Source organism: Opisthocomus hoazin, chromosome 9 (assembly GCF_030867145.1).
Source record: "Opisthocomus hoazin isolate bOpiHoa1 chromosome 9, bOpiHoa1.hap1, whole genome shotgun sequence".
NCBI lineage: Eukaryota > Metazoa > Chordata > Aves > Opisthocomiformes > Opisthocomidae > Opisthocomus > Opisthocomus hoazin.
In genome coordinates, this window is record NC_134422.1 from 31,626,518 (window position 1) to 31,652,464 (window position 25,947).

At 43.1% G+C, this 25,947-nt stretch overlaps 2 protein-coding genes across 16 annotated transcripts in view; both read right to left on the minus strand.

Annotated features, from left to right (window-relative positions):
• Positions 1-1,853: 1,853 nt before the first annotated feature.
• Positions 1,854-19,408, minus strand: LOC104334214 (caspase-10). Of its 4 annotated transcripts, XM_075429610.1 has the most exons (11): positions 19,215-19,294; positions 18,779-18,907; positions 10,807-11,146; positions 10,560-10,659; positions 9,839-9,974; positions 8,961-9,049; positions 7,638-7,674; positions 6,368-6,456; positions 4,752-4,863; positions 3,507-4,011; positions 1,854-2,983 (listed from the first exon to the last, which is right to left on the minus strand). In XM_075429610.1, the coding sequence occupies exons 3-11, from the start codon at positions 11,118-11,120 to the stop codon at positions 2,821-2,823; spliced, it is 1,545 nt and encodes a 514-aa protein (XP_075285725.1). In that variant the 5' UTR covers positions 11,121-11,146; positions 18,779-18,907; positions 19,215-19,294; the 3' UTR covers positions 1,854-2,820. The 4 variants fall into 4 exon arrangements, with proteins under 4 accessions (XP_075285725.1, XP_075285726.1, XP_075285724.1 ...); XM_075429611.1 differs by lacking the exon at positions 18,779-18,907 and having other exon boundaries at positions 19,215-19,408; XM_075429609.1 differs by lacking the exon at positions 19,215-19,294 and having other exon boundaries at positions 18,779-19,113.
• Positions 19,409-20,184: 776 nt separating this feature from the next.
• CFLAR (CASP8 and FADD like apoptosis regulator) overlaps positions 20,185-25,947 on the minus strand; it is a 31,375-nt gene continuing 25,612 nt past the window's right edge. For 10 of the 12 annotated variants that reach the window (XM_075429874.1, XM_009939805.2, XM_075429877.1 and 7 more), the window contains one exon: positions 20,185-25,406. In XM_075429874.1, the coding sequence (XP_075285989.1) occupies positions 25,268-25,406 (139 nt within the window). In that variant the 3' untranslated portion in view covers positions 20,185-25,267. The remainder of the gene's footprint in view (positions 25,407-25,947) is intronic. The other 2 variants (XR_012764990.1, XR_012764991.1) reach the window with 2 other exon arrangements.

Here is a 25,947-nt window from a genome sequence, read left to right on the forward strand (position 1 = left end):
CACGCCGTGATCAGCACTGTGTGAAAAGTATTTGTGGACACCACCAAGCCTAAGTTGGCTCTTTCCAGACAGAGGTTTCTCCCATCATGCAGCAGTTTCAAGGACCAGCCCTCCTGCCACTGTTCTTCCTCTTCGTCTTCACTGTTTCACTTCTGTTTTCTTCCTCTCTCACCCTTCTCCAAAATGTTCCTGTCCTTTTGCTGACTTACAAAAGGTCTCTCCAATTTCCCTCAGCTCCCCTGCACCCTGGTTTTGTCCCTCGGGCTTCCTTTAGAACTGTCTCAGTGACCCAACCTATTCCTTGTACAGCAGCCTGCCAAAAATTCACGTCTCTCAGAAAGGCCAGTCTTGGGGAAGTGAAAATGCTGAGGCTACTGACTACACAGCAACTGTAGTGACTGTGGCCTCTACTGGCACAAAGCAGGTCCTGCACAAAAACTGGCAGGAGGGACGGAATACCAGAGAGTTGTGGATGTTACAAATCCCACTTTATGATCATGCTCTTCCCAAGACACCAACTTCCCCAACAGAAAAACTCTTTTTATGCTGGTTCCACTTAAATATGTCTAAACAAGTGTTGCACAAGCCACAACCCTTCTTTAATTCTGTAGGTGGAGTGCATGCACAGGTGCATATGCTTCTGTATGCCATCAGTAAGCCTCAACAGAAACCAACCACATTTTTTTTGTTTGCTTGTTTTAAGGTGATTTCTTTCTGGTACAGCTCTGTATTACTAGAGTTACACTAAAGGTGTACAGTGTGGACAGCAAGGAGCAATGAATATCTAAGTTGTATGAAACCCACCCACATTCCTTCAAGACTTTCAAACCGCTGTCTTGCGATACATCGCAGGAGATGACGCAGACACGTCCAAAAACCTTGTTAAATGGCAGCTGCAGTTATAGTGCTAAGCCTACCCTGCCTTTGGGCTTGTGCTGACAGAGTACCACTACATGCACCGAAGTATTACAGTGTGCCATACAGTCATATAAATACAACCCTCAACATACACATTGAAAATACTCACACTAAATAGTAGAAATCATGGTAGTGTAAACTGTGTTTGAACAAGCCTTATTATGAGTGAGGGAGACTGTACTAGCCTTTATACTTCACAAGTGTGGATCCTTCTTCCCAGGGAACTCAAGGCAGAAGCCATCTTAGACTCTTCTGACTGCCTTTATTTATCTATGATTTAACTGGAGATTACCCAGGCAGATTGCTCTACAGAGAAAGCAATATAACCAAACTTAAAAATGAAAACAAGATCCTGCAAAACAAAACTGTTCTCAGTGTTTGCTCTGTGCTGATAAAAATTCAATTGTTACCTAAATATACAAGAGTGCACCAAGTCTGAACAGTAATTGTGAGCCAGAAACTTCATGATTCTATTACAATATGTTATATATTCTACTAACAGACAAAACATTTTCTCTGTGGCACAAATGTGACTTCAAGTGTGGCAGCCATACTAACTCAGAAGACTCAAAATGCAATGGATCACACAACTATCAGTTCATCATCATAAACAGTGACCATTATGTTTTCGCAAACTGACTGCATTTCAATGCTCTGTATGATGCAAAACTCCCCTCCTAAAAATCCTGGATAGTGCAAGCTAAAAATTGCGTCCAACAGCACTAGACAGTACTCTTTCAAATCTTCACCCTAACGTACGCCTAGTAATCATATGTAACAATCATTTTTTTGCTGAAATAAATTGAGTTTCACTTCAGCTTAAACCCTGAGGCAGTTAAAACCCCACTGATTCATGCCGCTCAACAAGGTGCAGGGGCCAGTCAGAAACACAGATAAGCCTTACCCCAGTACATAATTTTTAGTTCACCAAGCTCTTAAAAAGAAGTATGAATTTAATGCAGTAACAAACAGGAAGAACACAGACATACTTAGTAAATGCTCATAACAAAACAACATGACATCATTTCAGTTAACTCACAAAATGCTCTGTTAGAAGCTTGATCAATAAAGGAGCCTTGTTTCTCATATGGCTGCATTTTAGGTCTTAAAATAAGAAATGGTAATAAAAAACTTTAATGCTTAACAAAGTTAATCAATCTGATAAACCTATACAGATACACTGCTGAATGCCATATTTCGTAGTGTGCAAATCATCTACCCTAACTTTTCTTCCCAGAAGTGATGGGGAAATGACAGTTCACAAACTACACAGCATTTTGGCTTTACTCGGTTTTGGAAAGATCTCATTGTACCTGAGGTTTATGTTAGCCATTAGACGGTATCAGTGTGCCTTGTGGAACAAATCATTGATTTCAATACTTACCTGGTTCTCCATGAAGTTAAACATAATTTAAATTAAATTACAGATGGAAGAAATCCTTTTCCACTTACTACTTAAGCTTTCTGCTCTTCACTCCCACCTTTGTCTTTCTCTACGAACATAGCTAGTGGATTTAGAGGCAGAATGTAAAATTGTTAGCCTGCAAAATAAAACATGATAAGCCTAAACCAGTCCATTAACAATCCTGGTTTAGATATGGAAGGCTACATACAACCCTTATGCTGTCAGAAACATACTTTTGTATCTGCAGTCTGTGCAGATGCGAAAACATTTAACATGATAGAAGCATGCTTCTTCCAACCCTGACTCTGGTATATAGATGATGTAAGTAGCTGGCACATGGATTGTTTTAATTGTGTCTCCTAGAGTTTCACAGTTTGTTATGAGGCCTTGCCTTGAAGGCAGTTACCTCAGGATTCTGGGTAACTGCCTTAAAATAGGTAGTGTGGTAAATTGCATTTAAATGAGATGTGCTGATAAAAGGATGTATTTTAAAAGCCTCAATGTTGCTGTGAAGGAGGAGGGTCTCTAGGTATCGGGAATATAAATTTTCTTCTTAAGGTATATGCCGGTTGGGGCATCTGCTTCTTTGTCCCCAAGCGGTCAACACGTCTGCCCACATCTTCATTAACTTCTGTAAGAATCGACAAAATATCTTCACCCCTGCAATCAGAAGGAGAGCAAAAATAATAAAAAAGACTTATTCATGAGCAGATGGCACTACATTTAATACATCTCAGATCATCTAAAAAATATAGTATAAACATTCAAAACACAAAAAACACATCCTTTTCTCCAAATTCCTCCTCTTTTGTTCTCATTTGAGTAATATCAAAAAAGAAAGACTTTTCTTACTCTGCCTTGCTTGATTCACCCAGTCAAGAAAAATAATGGAGTAAACTATTTTTACCTAAATTCACTCAGGAAACAGATGGCTCTGCCTCAAAGAATACAGATGGGAGGTGTTGAGGTTTTTTTACAATAAACTTCACATTCTCCAGATTATGGTACTAGCAGTGTTAATGTAAATTTATCAGTGGCAACCAAACAAATCATCAGTTTAACTAATTTTGTCCACCTCAGAACATGGATTAGTGTTCCTATGTGAATTTGCCTTTGCAGAAAAAAAAAAAAAGGTGGAAGTTCCTCCCACTTTTTTCATGGAACAGCCAAGCAAAATATTTACCTTGGTACCAACAACTGTAGCTTGCTGCACAGGGCCTGAATATACCAAGCACCCTGTTGAATATGCCGGAAGGAGACATATCCGTCAATTGTGGCCATGCCTAGGAGGAAATCAGCCTCTTCAGGAATACTTTCAGAAGGAGAAATGCTCTGTTGCATGGAAGAAAAGTGAGGAACTTGTGCATCAGCTTCAACATAGACAGGACACTGTATCTCTTTACCCTGGCATGCTTGGATAAAAAAGAGTTTGGGTTTTTCAGCCAGCTGTGGACATTGTCTGGCAGTGAAGTGGGACATGATCATGCGGATTGATACAAGTTCCTCATCTTTACCATAGATTGCTCCTGACTCTCCATGAGATAGAATACAACATATAAAACAGTCCCTGTCTTTGTGATCTTGCAAGTGCTGCCAAGTTTGCATGAGATCTTTAATCTGCCGAGACGTCAGATCTGTGTAAGTCCTCACATCCAGACCAAGCCATGTGAATACTCGCTCCAGTTCCTCTGTAATTAAAATAAAGATACAAATAAAACTTGAGGCAGTAAAAAACCATTTCATGAAGTCACCATGCAAGCTAATCTGATGCAGGAAAAACCTTACACCCTGACAATTCTACAGATTCATCCTTATACTAGTATCAACTAAAGGTTAACTGGAGTGAAAAAAGGTGGCATCAGCGCAAACACAGAGTTCTCAGATTTTTCAAGACAAGTTTCAGAAAATACAACAACATTTTACAATGTATAATGACATACTAAGTGAGCTCACAAATGATACCTCAAAATATGAGGAATCCCCTACAGGTTTCAGATCAGATCTTACAAAATCTTCCTCATGTCATTATTTTCCAATTGCAGTTTTGATTGCACATACACAAGAGATAAACAGAAATATGCACAGAGTTGCTTGCTTATGGAATTTTCCATTATATTATGTAGGATGATGGTTTGGTTTAATTTTAGTTCTTTATTATAGCTCTAGCTAACGGCTTAGTAGAAAGGAATTATTAAAATGATTCAAGAATGATCCAACTGCGTCAGAAACTCAGTGGCTACTCATCCTTTAACGCTTCCTCCCCTAGGATACACAAAATACCTAATTTAACACATATTAAACATTTTACTCTTTACAGATATGAACTAACTAAAATATAGATAATAAAATATAGAGCAATACTAGGCAATCAACTCGCATGGGAAAACAGAGAGACTAATCCTCCAAAAATCTCACTTCAGTAACTTACCGGCATCTTTGCAAGAACCCTTCCTCTCCTGAAGAGACCCATCAAAGTTCACATTATTAATAACAAGACAAAACCCTCTGTGTTGTCCATCCATTCTGTAGCTTGTCATCTTCTGTAGAAACAAGAGGAAAAAAGCTTATAGCTTCAATTAATTTATTCAACTTACTTTTATTTCCTTAGTATGTGTCAAAATTGGCATCCAAAAATTAGAGGCACCTAAGACTGCACGTTACTTTTGAAAAGCTTGAATTCAGTGGTGCCTCCTTGTGTGGAAAGGCATGGGTGAAGCCTCAAGCACACTCTGTCACCACACTATCAAACTGTAGAGGAAAGGTTTATCAGCTGGGTTGGTCATCTGTATGCAAAAGGGAGGTTTCAGCAGCCAAACTCTGCAATCTGATTTCGTGATGGGGATAGAAGACCCCAACTGTTTCCAACATCACAACAATATTTTAACTTCAGATGGCAAAAAGTTTGCAGTGGAACTCTAGGATGTTAGGCATCCAAGTTGGGTTTTTGAGGGCAGTGATGAATACCTGGAGCAGGTGGTTCATACTGATCCACTAGGAAGAGATGCAAGCAGAACAGAGATCTCAGAAGTGCATAAACCTGCCACAGCACTAGTTTTGCTAAGACTTAAAAGTTGCCTCCCACTCTTCAGAAAAAACGTTTTAAAAACTGAAAAGTCACCAAAACTTCAAGTACCATCTCTTCAAGATCAACTTCAGGTTGAAACAAAAAACTCCCACCACTCCAGTTCTTTCCTTTCTGCTCACTAGAGAAAGCAATAAACTTCTGCTTTTGTGCATTTTAGTAGAACAAAACAAAGGCAGCACTCCAAGCTCCTTCAACAGCAGCAAGAATTACTTTTACTACAGCAGTCTGAACAGTAGGTGATGAAAAGGTTATAGCACGGAAGCACAAGAAATTAAATAGCTACAAACAAATGCAGCAGCTTGCTCCCTCAATATCCATGCTCATCAGAAGGAAGAAGCCTGAGGGAGAATTCAGTGGTTACACTGCTGTACAAGGTTAGAGTGCACATAAGGTTTCTAACAATGGATCTCACAAAAGGGATCTTTTCTTCTGTACCAAGACCTCTGGTTTATTGAGTAAGATTGTCACATGCCTGCAACAGCTTACTAAAAACTCTGGCCCTCTTTTATCCTTCTCACAAGGTCTTTGCATGCTATCCCTTATCGTTTTCAATTTCAAGATGCCCTGAAGCTTCTTCCAAGACAGATCCAGAAAAGAGAACTGTGAAGCTATGTTTGTCTCCACGTCTTGCACATTCTGCTGCCTTCTCCAAAACACACAACTTAAAAAAATGCCAAATGCTTTGTCTGTATCAGGAAGATAAGCAGATGCACTGATGTGTGGACAGCATCAAAGGTATTATGCCTGTTTCGCCTCCACCACACCTTTCAATATTGGTAAGTCTCTGGCCTCTAAGGTTAAAATATTCTCTGAAATGTTCCAGCTGATCAGGTAACTCCAAAAACTTCATGAGACACAAAGACATCTCACATGTCCTCGCATGATAAATGTCATTACAGGGATTAAGACCTCACACACCCAGGTATTCAAAAAGAAGGATTTAAAAGACTGTCTCAAACCTTGGATTCATTTTCTAAATTGCTGAATTGTCCAGGCAGCTCCAGGTTAATTTCAGAGAAGCCTTGTGTAAGATTAGCTGCTTTGTTATCTAGGAAAAAAAATCAGCAGAGATATTTGTGAAGAGAAATCCAATATTGGTGGATGTAGCAAGAGTTTAGCTACAATACAGCACTTTTTGTATTTGAAATACTGTTTCATTGAAGGGAATAATTCCTATGTATGAGATAGCATCATCATGTTCAAAGCATCTATTCTGAACATGTCTCCAGTTATTTTTGTTATATATATTTTTGCAACAAAGGCAAGGTTTCTAGTTGTATTGGTAATGTGGAACAAAGATATCCATGGTCCAAGGACAGAATCTACCTGAGACATTCAAATGAACTTTCATTTGGAAATCAGCTTAGAAATAAACTGTATTGCAAGAAGGATCTACAACGTTACTATTGAAACTCCCATTACAGATTTTTTTGTTTGTTTGTTCCTGAATTACTGATAATAACTCTCAGATCAACTTTCAGAGCAAGGCTATACTGACAGAGCTTGAAAGTGGGAAAAAGCTGACAGATGTTGCATTGCTATACTTTGTAACTAGTCAATTTGACATGGAGACACAAATATGGATGCAAAGTACCCACTGTTATTTGTACAGAATCTTTTTCAGAGTTCTGATCCAAAATATAACTATTTATTGCTAGTTTATTTAATTCTGCTTCTGAATGCCCCAAAATGCTTGTCTCCTTTTGTACAAATCATACCCTATTTAATGCATTCAAAACATGCATCTCTACTATGCAACACTCCCAAGGCTCTCCAACATAACAATCTATACTGCAAAAGAAGTCAGAGGTAAAATCCTGCACCCCCAAAAATTAACATATTGGTTTTATAAACAGTCATAGTGACCCATTCTCTTGTCCTCCCAGTGACATTTAAACAGAAAACTTATTTTTCATTTCCAGGAAATAAGTCATCTTTTTACTTCTAATCAGACCAGGCCTTATTTCACTTCCCAGAAAGCACATTAGTTAGTTTCTAGTAAATGACTGACAAAGTACACAGGATTTGCCTATTTTCTCTTGCCTTTTTTATATAAGAACAGAAATCCTTCAAATCTATTTGTGCAGAAAGCAAAAGACCCTTCCAAGAACACAGCAAGGTCAGCGTGTTGAATTAAACCAGATACTACAAATTTCCCACAGAAAGTAAAGGAATGCAACATTAAACATAAAGGTAATAAAAAGCAAACATATTTTTATAAATTCTTACCGTTGATATTAGAACTGACAGATTTGATTGAGGTCTCCTATTTTTTGAATGGGGGGAATACCATGTTAAAAATAATTATTATTTATAATAAGTTTTCATAGTGATTTTAGCAAAATAGGGTTAATACAAAGCTCTAAGTAGTGAGTAGGAAAAATACTGAATTCCTAAGAGCAGTAAAGCACTTAATAATGACATTACAAAAGACTTCCCGACTTATGGCAAATCTCACAGAGCTGGGAGGGAAACAGCAAAGAATTTTCTTTCACCTCCAAATGATCCTCTCCTATAGGGGATCCTACTTCCTATAGGGGTAGGCAGTCACTATAAACAAAATCAAGGTCCCAACATAGTCCCATATCAGTTCTCTTGGACAGTCAATTATTTGAACAGACATCATTATAACTAGTGATTCTAGTCCTGCCTAAGGGCCATCTTCTAGCAGTAAGTGTCAATGGTTCATTATACAGCATGGAAAAAGTGTACAACCTCTCATCATTTAAAAAAAAAAAAATCAAACATGAGAATCGGGATTATGGAAACAGCCTTTTTTAAAAATTCTTTTAAATCTATGTTTTCTTAATAAAACTACATTCATTTTCTTACTGTGCCAAGTACCATGCATGAAGTCTTCCCCAAACCCTCTACACATGTAGAGCAAATACAGCTCAAAGCAGCAGTAACGCAAATCTTTCTGATACCAAATAGCTAATTTTCCTCAGCTCTTGTCTACTAGAACTTCACTTCTGAGAAGCATCCTTAGAAAGATCACTGGTTTTCCTCATTCAGAACTGGGTTAAAATTCGCTCCTTTCCTCTCCTCTTCCCCCCCCCAAAAAAAGAGATCAGTTATAGCCTGATAAGTTTCCCAATCATCTGATTCATTATGCAACTACAGGAGGGGTTTAACTGATCAAGGACTGGTACATTGAGAAAATGGGAACACTTCCTTTAGCAGCAGCTAAAGTGAACTGATCATCGAAGTATGATATTAGCCTTTGGAGATAGTTTAGTGTTCATCAGCTGAAATTGACTGACCCATTCTCTAGAAGGCACCTGTCTAGCTTTTTCTCTCATTTATCTTCCTAACATTATTTTTTTCCCCAATTGCACAACCAATAGTAGTATTTTTTACTTCCACTATTTGATACTATATGCAGCTGTATTTCTTACATGCTGAACAAATATGCTTGTTCCCTTCCTAAACCAAGTAAGAAGATTTAGCAAAAAATCTCACAGCCAGTACAGTTTCAAAATAAAGGCAAGAAAATAATCCCAGCCCCTCAAACCACTAAAACCCAAGCTGGCATTATGTACTCCAGCGTACCTGTGGGGAAGTGACTACTCTGATGTCTCTAGTGCGAGACAATGAAGATTCCTTGACTGGCAGAGTATTCTCCTGTTGAGGCAAAGACACTAAGAGCAGAAAAACACAAAATGAGAGAAGCCATGTGCCTTTTAGTTGAACCACTATGAATCTGTACATTAGGCAAATACAGATCTATACTTACTGAAAGATGTATTAAAATAGAAAGCTTTGAAACACACTCAGAAAGCACGGGGGAACGGAACTCATGAAACACTAAGTGCCCTTGCCCCTATCGGGGAGATGTAGCTTTGTACTTCCCAGAATTTGTTTCCCAGTGCTTAAATGGAAATAAAACTTTTTCCCCAGTATGCTTACAGTCACTCCACATGACATTAAATGAAGAAAAATGACAAACTGCAGTATAACCTCTGATAATGTGAATCAACCATTTAATAATAAAGCCTACTACGTACCGGACACACATACACACACAGTTTACCTCACCAGCTTATTAGCAGGCAACTGCCTTGTTGTAGTGTACATTCATAAATCACAAAGTGCCTTTTACAGGACAGTCATCATCATCTCAATACTGTTCATGGGGAAATGGAGAAGTGCAACACAACTATAAACAGATTTTCAGTTTCCCAGCCTGTTCTGTATGTGCTGGACTACTCTGTGTGGCTTCAGATATTCCAGCACTTCCCTACTGAAATTCAGCTAAGAAGTAATGCCAGCTAGGGACTGTTACGCCAAATTTGTGTGTGAAGATGAGCGATCCCACTCTAGCTCCTGTTCCAGAAATGCACACATAAGACCTTGAGGTTCAGTTGCCCACACCCTTCTAGTTCTTCCTGCATTTTAGCAAACCTACTCCCTGATTCTGAATTTCTTACCTTTTGCCCTTTTGTAGCAGTTTACTGTTTCCAGGAGATCAGGTGAAACATTTATACAGACTTCCTCCAGCATTTGTACATTGTTTTCAGTCAAAAGACCCTGTTTTTCCAATAAAATCAGCAATTCCAGAGCAGACTGACAGCCAAAAGGAGAGAGTAAAATACAGTTATTGTTCATTAGAACTCAAAACCTGCCTCATCCCTGTCTGCCTCAAACAACTGTATTTTTATCTGCTTTGTTTCCTATCAACAAGGACCAAACAGTCAAATTTCTATCACTGTGGGAGATGGAAATGTTGCTCCATGGAAAGCTACTGGTTGCATTATTATTTGGTATGGTCTTGTTTAAACAAATTCAACGAAACCATATTAATGTCTCTTGGCTTTGAGAAGGCTTTATGGCTCTGAAATGGTACCAATGACATAAGGACATGAATCTCCTTTGCATATGGCTCAAGCAGGGTGAAGATTTGATTTGTCATCCTTTTATGATCTAATGCAAGACTGTGTCTGTCAGTGACTGACCTTGGCACAAAGCATCAAATTCCACACTTACCTGTCAACAGCTTCCTCCTTGCTAACCCTATAAATACTGACTAACCTAGTTGCAGATTATGCCCTGTTCTGCCAAATACTTTTCTCTTCATGCTTTTCTTCCTGTTCCCACGCCCCTCCTTCTTCCCTTCCCACCATATACACGTTTGGCTCTCTCCTCACATACAAGAGTTATCCGTCGCTTTGGAAGATAGTTTTGTAGGAGGAATATGATATCCTTCAGCACCTCATTGGTAATGTTCTCTGCCACTTCATACAGCATCTGCCTGTAACAGAGACCCAGTGAGATAAAAGCAGAACAGAAGACACTGTAGAAACCAAAAGCAATCTGAGAATTTAAAAATGGAAATGGAAACAGTATATATGGCATAGATGGCAGTAATGGAGAGAACAGAATCCCACTGCAAGCTTACCTGTATGGAGACACTCTTCCCTTCTCATGCAGACATTCTTGCACTTTCTCCTTGGTATAACCAAGTTTCTTGAGCAAGGAGTGACATCTAATTCTGTATAAGAGTTCAGCTAGTAGGAAATTATCCTGCTCATTCAGATATTCTTCAGCCATGAGAAGCTGGAAGATGTCCACTGCTGACTTCACACTTTCTAGTTTTTTGAAGGGGAGCAAGTCAGTACAGAGAAATTTTAAAGCTGCTACATCTTCAGCCACCAGATTTTCATCAATGAGCAGAAGTTGCTGATGGAATTTCAAGCTGACATCATCCTCCATGTTGCTGGAACCAACAGTCTCTCTGCCTGAAAGTAGAAAGCAAATGCTAGTAACACTTGAATATTCAATACAACGCTCCTTGTAATAAGATTTCATCCAATAGCTGTTTGGAAGTCCTGAATTCTCTGCAGAAGAGGAATTTCCTTTTAAATACATTTGAAACTAACTTCCTTCTCCAAACACAAGGCTACAACAAAGACCAGATGTGGCAGAAGTTCTGAACAACGCAGTCTAAATTTGAAGTTAGCCCTGCTCTGAGCAGAAAACTGGGCTAGATGACCTCAAGAGATCCCTAAGTTCTTCTATTTTTCAAACGTCTTCCACACTGAGCAACCTGGTCTAAGTGGAAAGTGTCCATGCCCATGGCAGGGGGGTTGGAACTAGACTATCTTTAAGGTTCCTTCCAACCCAAAGCATTCTATGATCTTTGCTTCTCTCCATTGTACGTAGGTGGGAAGAGTCCCTGCACTAACTTATTACAACTCTCAGTGGAGAGAGCACAGTGGTTAACACACATTCCTTCATCTGCAGTCCGAGGTGCTCATTCTTCTCTGGCTGTACCAGGGAGGTGTTCCTCTGCTACAAGCCTGACACCCAAGCTGAAGCTGTGGAATATCCATCCATGCCTAGTCATATCTTGCTACCAGACTGTGTTTCACATTTGGCATAGGAAAACCCTAAAGCCTCCCTTATAAATAGATGTCAACTAAAATGTAATAGAGCTCAGTCTAAATACGCTCTACACAAGCAATTCAATCTTACTGAAGTTTAACAGACACTGATCACCCTTCTGCTGCACCAACTTCTTCCATGTAGCCATGCATTATCCACCCCTTATTCCATACCATCTATGTCATGCACAGGTCCCCCATTGTCCAGTTGATCACCACCACTTCTCCTGTCTCCAGATATCATTCCCTTAGTCTATGGATCATCACTCTAAAGTGTCCCTTGAGTTCATTCAATCCATGACTTCAGGCTCCATCTGTCGTAATGGTCTTCCATGGCAGGAGAGCTGATGTGTGGTGATGGGTGGTCACTTGCTGCATACGGAGCTCACGGCTGATGTATCTGGTGCGGCCCGTGCCCACAGTCTGCAGGTTGGAGGTGTCGATCTCGATGAAGTTGCTGGGTGCCAGTTGTTGAAAACCAGGTCCAGTTCCATCATCGCTGTGCTCCGCTAGGTTTTCATCAAAAAGTCCATCCTTCTTTAATCTGGACGATTCTTACTATGCTACTACTGGTACAACATATAACAATTATAACAGTGATAACAGACAGTGACAGGGTTATTTAACAACTAACTTTATACAATTTATTTATGGACTATTCTCACCCAAAATCAAATCCCCATGAGGTACACATTGGACTTCCTCATCCTTCAGCATTACCCACCAGGTACACCCGGGTCCTTGAGCAAAAGCAATTCCGTGGATGGGCTTGCCTTTGCCCGAGGCAGGACTAACCCAAACCATCTTCCCTAACATGTTCCGCATGTGCACTACAGGGACTTTATCCCCTTCTACAGGGCATGGAAGTTTTGCTTGGGCAGGACCAGCCCGGTTGGTGGATCCTCTGGTGTTAACCAACCAGGTGGCCTTTGCTAAATGAGTATCCCAGTTTTAGAAAGTCCCACCCTCCATTGCTCTCAGAGTGGTTTTTAGCAGCCCATTGTACCGCTTAATCTTTCCAGAGGCTGGTGCATGGTAGGGGATGTGATACACCCACTCAATACCATGTTCTTTGGCCCAGGTGTCTATGAGGCTGTTACGGAAGTGAGTCCCGTTGTCCGACTCACTTCTTTTGGGAGTGCCATGTCGCCACAGGTCTTGTTTTTCCAGGCCCAGGACGGTATTCCGGGTGGTGGCATGGGGCACAGGATAGGTTTCCAGCCATCCGGTGGTGGCCTCCACCATTGTGAGCACATAGCGCTTGCCTTGGCGGGTTTGTGGCAGTGTGATGTAGTCAATCTGCCAAGCCTCCCCATATTTATATTTTAGCCATCATCCTCCATACCACTGAGGCTTTACCCGCTTGGCTTGCTTGATTGCAGCGCATGTTTCACATTCATGGATAACCTGTGTGATGGTGTCCATGGTCAAGTCCACCCCTCGATCACGAGCCCATCTGTATGTCGCGTCTCTTCCTTGGTGGCCCGAGGTGTCATGGGCCCACCGAGCTATAAAGAGTTCACCCTTATGTTGCCAGTCCAGATCCACCTGAGCCACTTCAATCTTAGCAGCCTGATCTATCTGGTGGTTGTTTTGATGTTCCTCAGTGGCCCGACTCTTAGGGACGTGGGCGTCCACGTGACGCACTTTTACAACCAACTGCTCCAGCCGGGCAGCAATATCTTGCCACAATGGGGCAGCCCAGATAGGTTTGCCTCTGCGCTGCCAGTTGTTCTTCTTCCATTGCTGCAGCCACCCCCACAAGGCATTGGCCATCATCCAAGAGTCGGTGTAAAGCCAGAGCACTGGCCACTTCTCTTGACTGGCAATGTCTAAAGCCAGCTGGATGGCTTTCACCTCTGCAAACTGGCTAGACTCACCTTCTCCCTCGGCAGTTTCTGTGACTTGTTGTGTAGGGCTCCATACAGCAGCCTTCCACCTCCGCTGCTTCCCCACAATGCGACAGGACCCATCCGTGAACAGGGCATACTGTTTCTTATCTTCTGGTAGCTGGTTATACAGTGGGGCCTCTTCAGCACGTGTCACCTCCTCCTCTGGCGATGCTCCAAAATCTTTGCCTTCTGGCCAGTCCATGATAACCTCCAGAATTCCTGGGCGACTGGGGTTTCCCATTCGGGCGCGCTGGGTGATCAGAGCGACCCACTTACTCCACGTAGCATCGGTGGCATGATGCGTAGAGGGGACCCTCTCTTTGAACATCCAGCCCAGGACCGGCAATCGTGGAGCTAGGAGGAGCTGTGCTTCAGTGCCGACCACTTCTGAAGCAGCTCGAACGTCTTCATATGCTGCCAGGATCTCTTTTTCAGTGGGAGTACAGCGGGCCTCGGATCCTTTGTATCCCCGGCTCCAGAACCCCAGGGGTCGACCTCGATTCTCCCCTGGTGCTTTCTGCCAGAGACTCCAGGTTGGGCCATTCTCCCCGGCTGCAGTGTAGAGCACGTTTTTAACATCTTGCCCTGACCGGACTGGACCAAGGGCTACGGCATGAACTATCTCCCGTTTTATTTGTTCAAATGCCTGTCATTGCTCAGGGCCCCATTCAAAATCATTCTTCTTCCGGGTCACGTGGTACAGAGAACATACAATCTGGCTGTAATTTGGCATGTGCATCCTCCAAAAACCCACAACACCCAGGAAGGCCTGTGCTTCCTTTTTGCTGGTTGGTGGAGACATAGCTGCTATTTTGTTGATGACATCCATTGGGATTTGACGGTGCCCATCCTGCCATTTTTTCCCCAAAAACTGGGTCTCTTGTGCAGATCCCTTGACTTTACTTCGCTTAATAGCACAACTGGCTTTCAGAAGGATCTGAACTATTTTCTCCCCTTTCTCAAAAACCTCCTCCGCTGTGTTACCCCATACAATGATGTCGTCGATGTACTGCAGATGTTCTGGAGCTTCACCCTTTTCCAGTGCAGTCTGGATCAGCCCATGGCAAATGGTGGGACTGCGTTTCCACCCCTGGGGCAGTCGATTCCAGGTGTACTGGATGCCCCTCCAGGTGAAAGCAAACTGTGGCCTGCACTCTGCTGCCAAAGGGATGGAGAAGAATGCATTAGCGATGTCAATCGTAGCGTACCACTTGGCTGCCTTTGACTCCAGCTGATATTGAAGTTCTAACATGTCTTGGCATGGCAGCACTCAGCAGTGCTGTGACTTCATTCAGGCCACGGAAGTCTATTGTCAGTCTCCACCCCCCAGCAGATTTTCTCACTGGCCATATGGGACTATTAAAAGGTGAGCAAGTTTTCGTGATCACTCCTTGACTCTCCAGCTGGCGGATCAGCTGATGAATGGGGAGAAGAGAGTCTCGGTTAGTGCGATATTGTCACCGGTGCACCGCTGTGGTCGCCGATGGGTACCTGTTGTTCTTCAACCCTCAGCAACCCCACAATGGAAGGATTCTCCGACAGACCAGGCAAAATGGACAGCTGTTTAATTTCTTCTGTCTCCACAGCAGCTATGCCAAAAGCCCACCGATACCCCTTTGGGTCCTTGAAATACCCTCTCCTAAGACAGTCTATCCCAAGGATGCACAGAGCCTCGGGGCCAGTTACAATGGGGTGCTTCTGCCACTCCTGCCCAGTGAGGCTCACTTCAGCCTCCAGTAGACTCAGGTCTTGGGACCCCCCTGTCACTCCCGAAATGCAAATGGACTCTGACCCTTGGAAATCTGATGGCATTAAAGTACACTGTGCACCAGTGTCCACTAGAGCTTTATACTCTTGTGGATCTGACGTGCCAGGCCACCGAATCCACACTGTCCAATAAACACGGTTGTCCCTTTCCTCCACCTGGCTGGAGGCAGGGCCCCTCTAATCCTCGTCAGAGAATTTGCTGCTCACCTGCTGTAGAAATGACTTGGAGGTCCCCTCCAGAGGATCGGAATCAAAATCAAACTGTCTACCTGGTCTGGAGAGCTGGCTGCTGGAAACTGGAGCGGCATTTTTCCTAACAGAATCTCCTTTTCTGATTGTTTTACCTCGCAACTCACACACTCGTGCCTCTAGACTTGAGGTGAGTTTTCCATCCCACTTCCTCATGTCCTCTCCGTGGTCACGCAGGTAATACCACAGGGTGCCCCGGGGTGTGTAGCCTCTGTATTCTCTCTCCTGAGCAGAGAAACGCTTGCCCCTAATAGCTGAGATGCTGGCCTGTACAGGTGGGGAGTAGGACATGCTCTCTTCGAGTCGCTGGACCTTCGGGGACAATTTCTCCATGGCTGAGACAAGGGAGGAAGAGAGGCTTTCTTCATATTGCCGGAGTCGGACAGCCACCTCATCCACTGTTGGTGCCTCCTTACCTTTCTAGTTTAGTACTGCCAGTGAGTTGGCATATGAGGATGGTGCGCTCTGCACAAACTTCCTCCACATAGATGCTGTGCACTGGACTTCATCTGGGTCTGTAGGTAACTGCTCATCGTCTGGTTCATAGTAAACCAGCTCCCGCACAGCTAATTCCCTCAAGTACTGGATACCCCTTTCCATATTGGTCCACTTGCCAGGATAACATACAGAATCGTCACTGAAGGGGTATCTCTCCCTCACGCCTGAGAGAAGTCTCCTCCAGAGGCTGAGGACTTGTTCCTTCTTCCCAATGGCCTTGTCAATGTCCCCATCCCTGGCCAGGGATCCCAGCTGCTTGGCTTCCTTGCCCTCTAATTCCAAGCTGCTGGCCCCGTTATCCCAGCACCGCAGCAGCCAGGTGACAATGTGCTCGCCTGGGTGGCAGCTGAAATGTTCCCACATGTCTCGCAGCTCGCTCAGGGACAGGGACCGGGTGATGATCTCTGTCTCTATCTCCCGTGATGACCCTGGCTCATCATCATCCCTCCCGGAGCGATCTGCTCTCTTTGCGTCTTTCTTTAGTTTTACAGGGGCAACTGCTACTGGCAAAGGTTGGTCATTGGGCTCAGCCGCGATGCCTGCAGCCAGAGCTGGGGCTGGAGCAGCTGCTGTGCCTGCCAGGGAAACCGAGGCAGACCCTGCAGCTGTGGCAGTGGCAGCCGTGGTGCCGGTCGGGGGGGCTGTGACTGCCTGCTGGGCTGGAGGGACTGCAGGGCCCGCTGGGGGGGGCAGCGCCAGTCGCAGCGCCTGCCGCTTCGTTTCCCCCTCTTTCCCCTTTAGGGCACTGAACAGTGTTAAACAGGGCAGCTCGGTAGGCGTGGCCCAGACCCCAGCACGTTGCGGTGATTTGTGTCTCTCTTGTTCCCAGGGTGGCAGCACACTTTTTGCAGATATTTTACTAGACTGTCTGGATTCTGTATTTGTTCAGGGGTGAGTTTAAAACACACCGGTGGTGCCCACTGCTCTAGACACCTGCCCATGCTGTCCCACACACCCAGCCACTCACAGCTATCCAGCCCCGGGGCAGGTCTCTGCACGATGTTCTTAACTACCTGTTTAACTCTAAACAAAACCTGCAACCCATTCAGGAGGCAGAACAATAGAAGCGTGCTGGCCTGAGCATCCCAGGGGTACTTGAAATTCTAGTCTGAAGGAGAGAGGGGGGGTGAAAGAGTGGGGGGAGGTATCCCCTCCGGTTTTCCCCACAGGCTGGGTTCGATTATTAACAAATTTTGAGACATAGGATCCAAGGTACGGAAATGACCGCAGTGCCGCCTGCAAATACAAGCCTAATTTCATGCACAGTGATGTTATCATGTCATAAGTTGACATCGTACAGTACAGCAAAATCGTCATCCTAATCCTTTTCCCCAAGGTAATGAACATCACCACAGGGAACACGTACAGCAAATACGGGTTCAAATACCACAGCCATTTGATCAAAGACAGAAACATTTTTTACCAGCGACTATTTAACTAACACAGTAAATGCGTATAACAAAATTTAACAAAATCTAGGAAAACTGTTTTAACACACACTGCTCAGCCCTGCTGTTATCCCCGCCCCACGCCTGGGCACCAAACTAAATGTTCTGGTTTGGCTGCCGCCGGCAACAAAAGCGCCATGCGGCTGCCCCTCCCCCCGCCGGGGTGCGGAGGAGAATGGAAAGAAACAGGCAGAAACCGGTGGGTCGGGATAAGGGCAGTTTAACAGAACAGCAAACAAAGGGAACAGGAACAACAACGATACAGATAAGGAGAATACACAACACAAACCGCACAACCCGGAGAGCCGCTCTCCCAGGCCGGACCGGCGCCGCTCACTCCCCAGCCACGAGTGAGTTCCCGCCGCCCAGCTCCCCTCACCGGAACCCGGCATGAGAGCACATGTTATGGAATACCCGGCTCTGTTTGGCCAGGTGGGGTCAGCCCGCCCGGCTGTGTCCCTTCCTGGATTCCAGTGAAAATTAACCCTGTCCTGGCCAAACCCAGGACAATAACTCAGGTTGAACTTATTCCTGCCTAAATTAACAAGCCTATATAATCCATGTTCAAACCGAATTATGACAATTCAGAAGTTAGAGTCAATGATTTCAACTAAATGAGTTAAAAAATCATCGCTTTAAGAGAACAGGGGCAAGTTGTGTGTACATCAGGTGTGCATAGTCATTTCATCAGCGAATCAAACTGAAGCAAGATCCAGCACAAATTCCTTCATCTACAGTTTTCAAGTCTGTGTTGCTGCCATTCTTGGAAAGCTTTTTTCGCTCCAAAGGTTTCTGGCTTGAGTTTGGAATACCCTCAAGACCTCTCAATGCGTGCTGCATTTACTAGCTGTCTGCAACTTCTCTGCCCCGCCTCCGTACTGAGCGCAGGCTGGGCTCTCTCCCAGCTCTGCGATAAAAGGAAATACTGCCAGTTCACTCCCTGCTCAGCTTACTGCTACGGTGTTTTTAGAACCTTCTACCACTTCATGCATTTTACAGGCCATTTATAAAACATCATGGTAAAAAACAGAGTCCTAAAGCAAAGAAGGAAAAACGAGCAAGCAATCCCTATTCCAGTAAAACAAGATGATGCCAAACACCCAGCACTAACACACACAGGGCCCAGGACCTACCTGTTCCCCAGGTTTGCTGCGGCTCACCCTAACGTCTCCAGCTAGGGCTAGCAGGACATTAGCAGGCAGAACACTGATAGCCAGAAAAGTGATGGATCAGTGCCTCTAATTCATGTTTTGCGATATACCCTTACAGAAGGAAAAACACATAAAATAAGCAATGAGGATTATGAAATTACTGGTTTTTCCTTCAAAGTTTTACTGACTGGGGTGCTGCTAGACTAAAAGATTTAAGAATAATGCAGCAACATGGAGCACACGGCAATGCCAAGGCCTAGCCCACAGCCCCACAGGCAAGCGCAGTACCCGGCTCCAGCCTCGCCGGCAGCCCGGCGGCAGCTGCGCCGCACCGGAAGGAAGGAAGGCGCTTTAGGCCCCGGACTCAGGAGCTGATGGCTTCCTGCGTTCCTCCTCCACTTCAGTCTCCCTTTCTCACCTCTCACATGAAAGCCGGCCCCGTCTCCTCTCCCGGCAACTACTCTGAGCGCGGGGCTCAGCGCTTCGCGGTTTATTTCCTGGCCCGCTGCTGAGTCACGACCCCGGGCCTCCCTGCGGCGGGGCGCGGTGCCTTGCGCCCTGCCGCCCTCGGGATCGGGCGCGCTGCCAGCCCGAGGCCGCGCGGGAAGGAGGCGGAATCCCCGGGGGCGGGGGCGGAATGGGGGACAGAGTCTGTCTGGGGAAGGCGCTGGGGCACGCTCGCGGGGCGCAACACCGCTGCCAGGGGCTGGGCGGGCTCCTACAAAGCGCCGAGTCGCCCCGCGGGGATCCGCCGAGCGCGGGGAAGCCCTTCCCCTCCCGCCGAGCCCGAGTCGGGGCCCTCCCAGCACTCGGCCTCAGGGCTTGCGTACCTCGAACCGCCTGCCCGTCCTCCCCCCGCCGAAGAACTTCGCTGAACAGTCAGGGCAAAAGCAACCGACAGCGCTTCCAGGACGACATACAGAAAGTGACCAGTACAGAGTTCGCCTGCGCTGTCAAGCCATTTTAAGGCAGGCTGCATCGCAGAAGAGCCCCAAAAGTTTTTGGCAGGTTTTTTTTCCACCAAGAAGAAGCATTTTGAGTGGCAATTGCGGAACTGGCTTTATGCAGGTCTGTCCCCTCCACACCCCTGCTGCAGTAAGGAGAGGAGGAACGTGAGCAGGCCCTGCCCGGCGCAAGCTCCTCAGCGCTTTCAGCATCTCCGGTAACGCCTGTATTCCCCCCATACCCTCGAGTCAATGGAGCCAGAATGGGAAGGAACTCCTTGCTCACGCCAAAGAGCTGCTGTCCAACATGCAAACAATGGCCGAGGTAGCTGTTGAAAGTAAAAGCCCTGCTCTCCTTTATTCAGTCAGCTCATTTTTATAGAGCTGTAGAACATCACAGCCAAATTTAACAAGCCCTAGAAGTCTACAAGATGAGTCGACCAATAATTTTAAGATTTATTCTGTGGTCTGGAAGGAGACAGGGACAATCAGTCTGACTGCATGCAGAAACATTCTTCAGAAAATCAGCTTGAAATCCAGCATTTATAAGTTAGTAGTAGGCGCCAATCCAAATCACATTTCTTATGATGTTTCTACAAATCAAACACTGAAAATACACACTCAGAGTAACACAAATTTGAAAATATGGCATGTACAGAAAGGCACAATCCACAAAAACAGAATTCTTAGAAGACATTCTCCAAAACAGCCACAGAGTTGTCAAATAATTTAGTACATGAGATACAGTTTAAACAGAACATAGATACACAACAGATCACCCACGTGTATGCCAGCTTCTCAGCAACATCATCCTGTATGTCAGAAATTTAAAACTGCAGGTATCAGAATTCTCGGAAACTGTCACAAAAAGCTTCTCCAACTTGGGTATCTGTAACAGGAGTCAGTGTTACTTCTTACACAGAGTTGAAAGGGGAGATTGGACATACAGCATGCTCCACCTACAACTGTTAGCACCATAACTTCCTGTTGAACATAACTTCTTTTCTGGATGAGATGGCAACCACTGTAAGACACAAGCATGTAACAGTACAAAGTAAACTGGATTTATGGCTTAGTCATGTGAATGTAGGCGGCTGAGAAAAATCACACAACTTAAGCCTGGTACAAAACACCACAGAATCTTCTGCCTCATGGGTACATCTTCTGAGCTGCTTATTCTGCCAGTTCTCTTTTCCCTCTTCCATATATACAGCACATACAGTAGTACAACAAATGTCTATTTCGGTTATCAGAAAGCAAAACTGAAATTCAGTGCCATGGAGCAGTGAATCTCACAGACAGCCTTGTTCCAAGAACTGACAATAAAGGAGCAGAGGAGGAGTGGCTTGTTTAATCTTGTTCAACAGCAGGTTCTGAAAACTAGACATTTTGGCAGTCCGTGACCACGAAATTTCACCAGCATGTCACTTTTTATGTTCCTGTGCTAACACACTAAACTCATGATGGATCCATAATTAATTATTTTCCCCCTTTTCTTCTGGCTACTGAATGGAAGTTTGGTATCATTCAACCACTCCATTTGCAACACATGTGCAACTTCATGCAACCCAGGCCCTGCATCCAGTCACTTTCCAGACTGAAATTTAAGGTGCACAGTACAGCAACAACAGTCAGTCCCTATCACGTGTACAGAGGGACACAAAAAGCTATGGTGGCAGACAACTTCTGGCATCACAAAATTACTGCATGTTAATACATTTTGACTTCAGTCCTACTTTTCACTATGCAGTGAGTACAGGGAATCCATCTACTCACACGCCACTCTTTTAAGAGGTGTCAAGGCAATAAATACCACTTAGATGCGTGATTACTGAATGAGTACTGCTATGGTTTAAGAATCTACTGAGAGTCAAGACATCAGTGTAGAAAATCGGTATGTGACATCCATGAATGCTGCACAATACATGACATTTCCCCACAACTCTTTGGTCATTAGAGGGCTGTGATCACTTCTGACCCAAGCAGCCAGGCACAGACAGACTCCTGTCCTTTTTCACTGCAAGGGTTATTTACAGGAACCTCTACAGTTTTCAAAACAGCATTTCTTCATCATTTCTTAAGGAAGAGGACACGGACTCTACTTGCTGTGTCATGCACTAAGGTGAAGAACATGTACGCTTCATAACACCCACACCAAATCTACAATGTCACCAAACGATCAGAAACAGAATATATCCTATTGCTAATATTTTAAGTAAATATTTGTATTTAGCATCACTGAAAAAAACCCCAAAACAACCAACCCACAAAAACCCACCACATCGTTAGCTGCTGTAAGGATAGCCATTATTATTCTTACTTCCTTTCTCCCTTTTCTCCTGTTTTCTTCCTTCTCCTTCCAATACGGATGCTGTATTTCTCCTTCAAATCTTCTTTTCCCTACTTGTTCTTCTCTTGGTTGTCCCTACCATTCCCTTTCTTGCTCCTGCTTCAAATTTCTGTATTTCTTTCCCTCATCTCTCTGCCTCCTCTTGGTTCCATTCTCCCTGCTTTTGGTTGTCTATAAGGCAGCAGAAGTGCTCATCACATGAAAAAGCTAGTAAGGGAAATGGGAAAAAGTGAAATTAATTTGTGAAGGAAATTACATTTATTAACATCACATACATATATATGATAACTAGGAATCGCATCTTATTTCTGCAACCACAGAAAACATGTTTGTTTCACACCATTTCCACCATTTACCAGCTACTACAGGAAGTAACTTCCAAGACTAAATCTGTCATTTTCATAATCCTTCTCTTACCCTGTGAAACATGAGCAAGGTAGAGTTTCAAAATTACACTTGTGCTTTATTTTATTGTAAGATGGTCAGTTATTAAATATTCAGGGTTAGAAATGAATGCTATTTTTTTAGCCTATCACATATAATACAGACCCTTCTCTTGATGCAACGCAGGAAGTTCTCTACTTCAGTGTGTGGAATACATATAAACATAATTTTAAGACACAGAGTGTTTTTAAAGTTAGAAGCAATATGGAACTAGTTTATGAAACAAACCAGTTCAATAGGTCCTTTCTTAGTAAATTGAAAGGAAGACCTGCCCTCTCTCCCCGCCCTGCTATGATGCATTTATTTTCACACCTATAACATCACGAAATTGGATTTAGTACTTTTAATGCTCATTGAGAACAAGCTTTTAGAGATGTCTGAATTTTGCAGAAAGTTATTTTCTATTTTTCTTCTTGTGACTGTGCCTACATAAAATTACAGTAATGCAAATAACACAAGTACCCATAGTTTAACATAAAATTTGCATTTCCCCAATTCAAAGCTATTAAAAAGTTTCCATGTACTTTTATTAAAGAGTACGCTATAGATTATGAAGTGGAAAGAGAAAAGAATGGAATGTATAGGCTTGCAATACAGGTGAATTATTCTTCTAAACTGTGCAAAAATTTCTTTTCATCACAACTGTGTATTTAACTTTCTAGAGTTAACATGCAAATAAAACTGAATACAAAATTAAAAAGATAACACGTAAAGATTTAATTGCAATTATATAAACCTTACTTTATCTCTTATACAAAATGGTACATTAATATAAATAAATACATATTTTAATCTTAACATTTTATACGCATAGTTGAAGACTATAAGGTAAAACTTGTTCAGTGGGTTTCTCCTCTCAGTACACTCTTAACAATCCTCATCAATCAGCAGTTTAGGAACCTTTTAAGCCGGTCAGATACTGGGTCTACATCACATAACAAGAAAGGACTCCTGAGCACTTTTTAAACTTCGATATCTACTCTTTGCCAAATAAAAGTGATTTTTACTTTCAATTACAGAAGCTACTTGAAAACTCATTTGGCTTTTTCTGAATGAAACTTAAGAAGCCTGGTTTAAAAGAAAAGTTAGTAACAATTGTGTCAAGCCAACACCTAAGTAGTACAACATAATACCAAGGAACAAAAAAAGTCACTGCTACCAGAGTAAGTTTACTGGCCAAGCCCTCCTAATTATTATCAATATACTAATCTATACTGATAGTATACAATGTATAGTATCAATAGGCTACCTGGCTGTTAGACTTGGTCTACAACGAAAAGCATTGTTGGTAAAGTTATAGATGTAAATGCTTTTTGCTCAAATCAAATGCAGCTACATTGGCAAAAAATCTTTTCACAGTATGTCTGCTCAAAGAACCAGCATACCCTGTATTACTGAAAACTCCTTTCCTTTCTGCTTGCATGAAACACATGCCAGAAGGATGTATGGTATAACTACACCAGAAACCAAGCAAAGCACGCTGAGGCCTTGAATTTTTTTCCTGGACAGGAGACTGTATTAGGACTATTAAAAGTTTGCAAGTGGTCTACTTCAGGACGGAAGAGAACGCCATAAATCTAGTGACAATACATTTCAATACAACTCATCCAGGTTATACTGTTACATAACAAGCAGGTTAACTGAACACTTCATGTTAGGCATCTGCTCCACTGGACAAAAATTTCTGTATTTAGGACAATTTTCACTCATGTCTTTTTCAGAAGAACAAGGGCAACTTAAAAAAAAATCAACTAATAAAGACATATCCTTTTTCATAAACAAAAGCAGTGAGGGCGGGGTGTTAAATTTAATCCAATCTTAAGAGCCAATGTCTGCTACATGACATTTAGGTTCAAATATGACAAAGTGCACTTTTACAACTACGCCTGGCACAACAAGTGTGAATTATGTTTCAGATTCCACAAAACACCTGCCAAAATCCCACATTTTAACTGTGTGGTAGATTACTGTAAAGCACTGCCACATGTACACTCATTTTGGCATCAGCGGAAAACATAGCCCAAAACATGGCAGACTGTCTTATTTATTAATATGTAACCATTCTGTGCTGTGGACAGTACTGACAACACAGGGTTCTGGGTGAATCACAACCTCTAAAGCAGCAGGCAGATGGAATCCAAATTATTTAAAAGACCATCTCTCTCCTCCTCCTGTTTTGCAACAGTTTGTGGAGGCACACAAGGCAGAACTTCTTAATGAAGAACTGGCATCGCTGGGTAGGCATTCTTTCCTGACACATTTTCCATTATCAGGTGCTGGGGAAAGTACCCAGTGAATTTCAGTGATTTGCACTGGCTTGTATTTGTTTTAAGCATCATCAGAAGAACCTAGATCAGTGTACTGCTAATAGGTATGCTAAAAAAAACAACCAATGAAACAATAAAAACACAAAACCATGGAAAACCCGACAGCTATACAGTTTGGAGCTCCTTCCACCCTGTTTACCTGTTGTACTTGGTTGTAAGATCTGTTGCAGTGCTATGCGATAGCTGCCATTCTCATCCATCTCATCTCTCAGAGCCTTCTGTACTAAAATACAAAATTTAGTGCCTTAACACACAAAAAAGCTTCTAAATCCCTGGGTTTGGAAGCAATAGGCACTTTAGATACACATGCAATAATAATGCATAAAGTAAAAGTATGTGTGAAACTGTCTGGATCATAGTATGTGTTTCTCGTTAGCCACTTCAGACATGTCCTTTCCACCAGCAGTTAAGTGGGAGAAAGAAAAAGTTTCTTTCTCAGTGTATGCTGGAGCAGAAGTGAGTATTGTTGGCTTGGGTCAGTGGTCTTATTCCATTCATAAACTCTTCTGTTCAGTTCCGTATGGATATCTAATATAGAGAGTTTCCTGCAGCAACAAAAGTTAAAGCTTTCTATTAGAGAACGAAGTAAGACACCATTTAAGAATCCACAAGAGAGAAGACAACTTTAGACTCAGCATGGAGAAAGTTTCAAATTTCAGTCTTTATTGCAGAGGTTACACCTCTAAAACCCAAGGCTGAATATGCAATTTGGAGCCAATCAAATAATCCAAATCAGTGTTGTGATACTGGTTATGCTGACATGATGATCTGTTCTTTCATCACAAGGTTTTAGGGTTTGTAAAAAGTTACTAAATGTTAACTGTGCAACTACCTTGAAAAACAGTTGCTAGCTGCCTGGTAGATCAGTTGTACAAAGACGACCTTTGTTGGTAAGTTATATATCCAAACATACCTGATTTATGCTCAGATTCCTTTTGATAATCTCTTTAGATAAAGTCTTCTAATAGTTTAAATTCAAGATTACAAATTGGCAATCTAGTGGCTCCCTGAGCATAGGGTTAATTAGATCTAAAGAAAGGACAAAATCCTTCCCTCTCAACTGCCTTTTCCCCAATTTTAGGTACT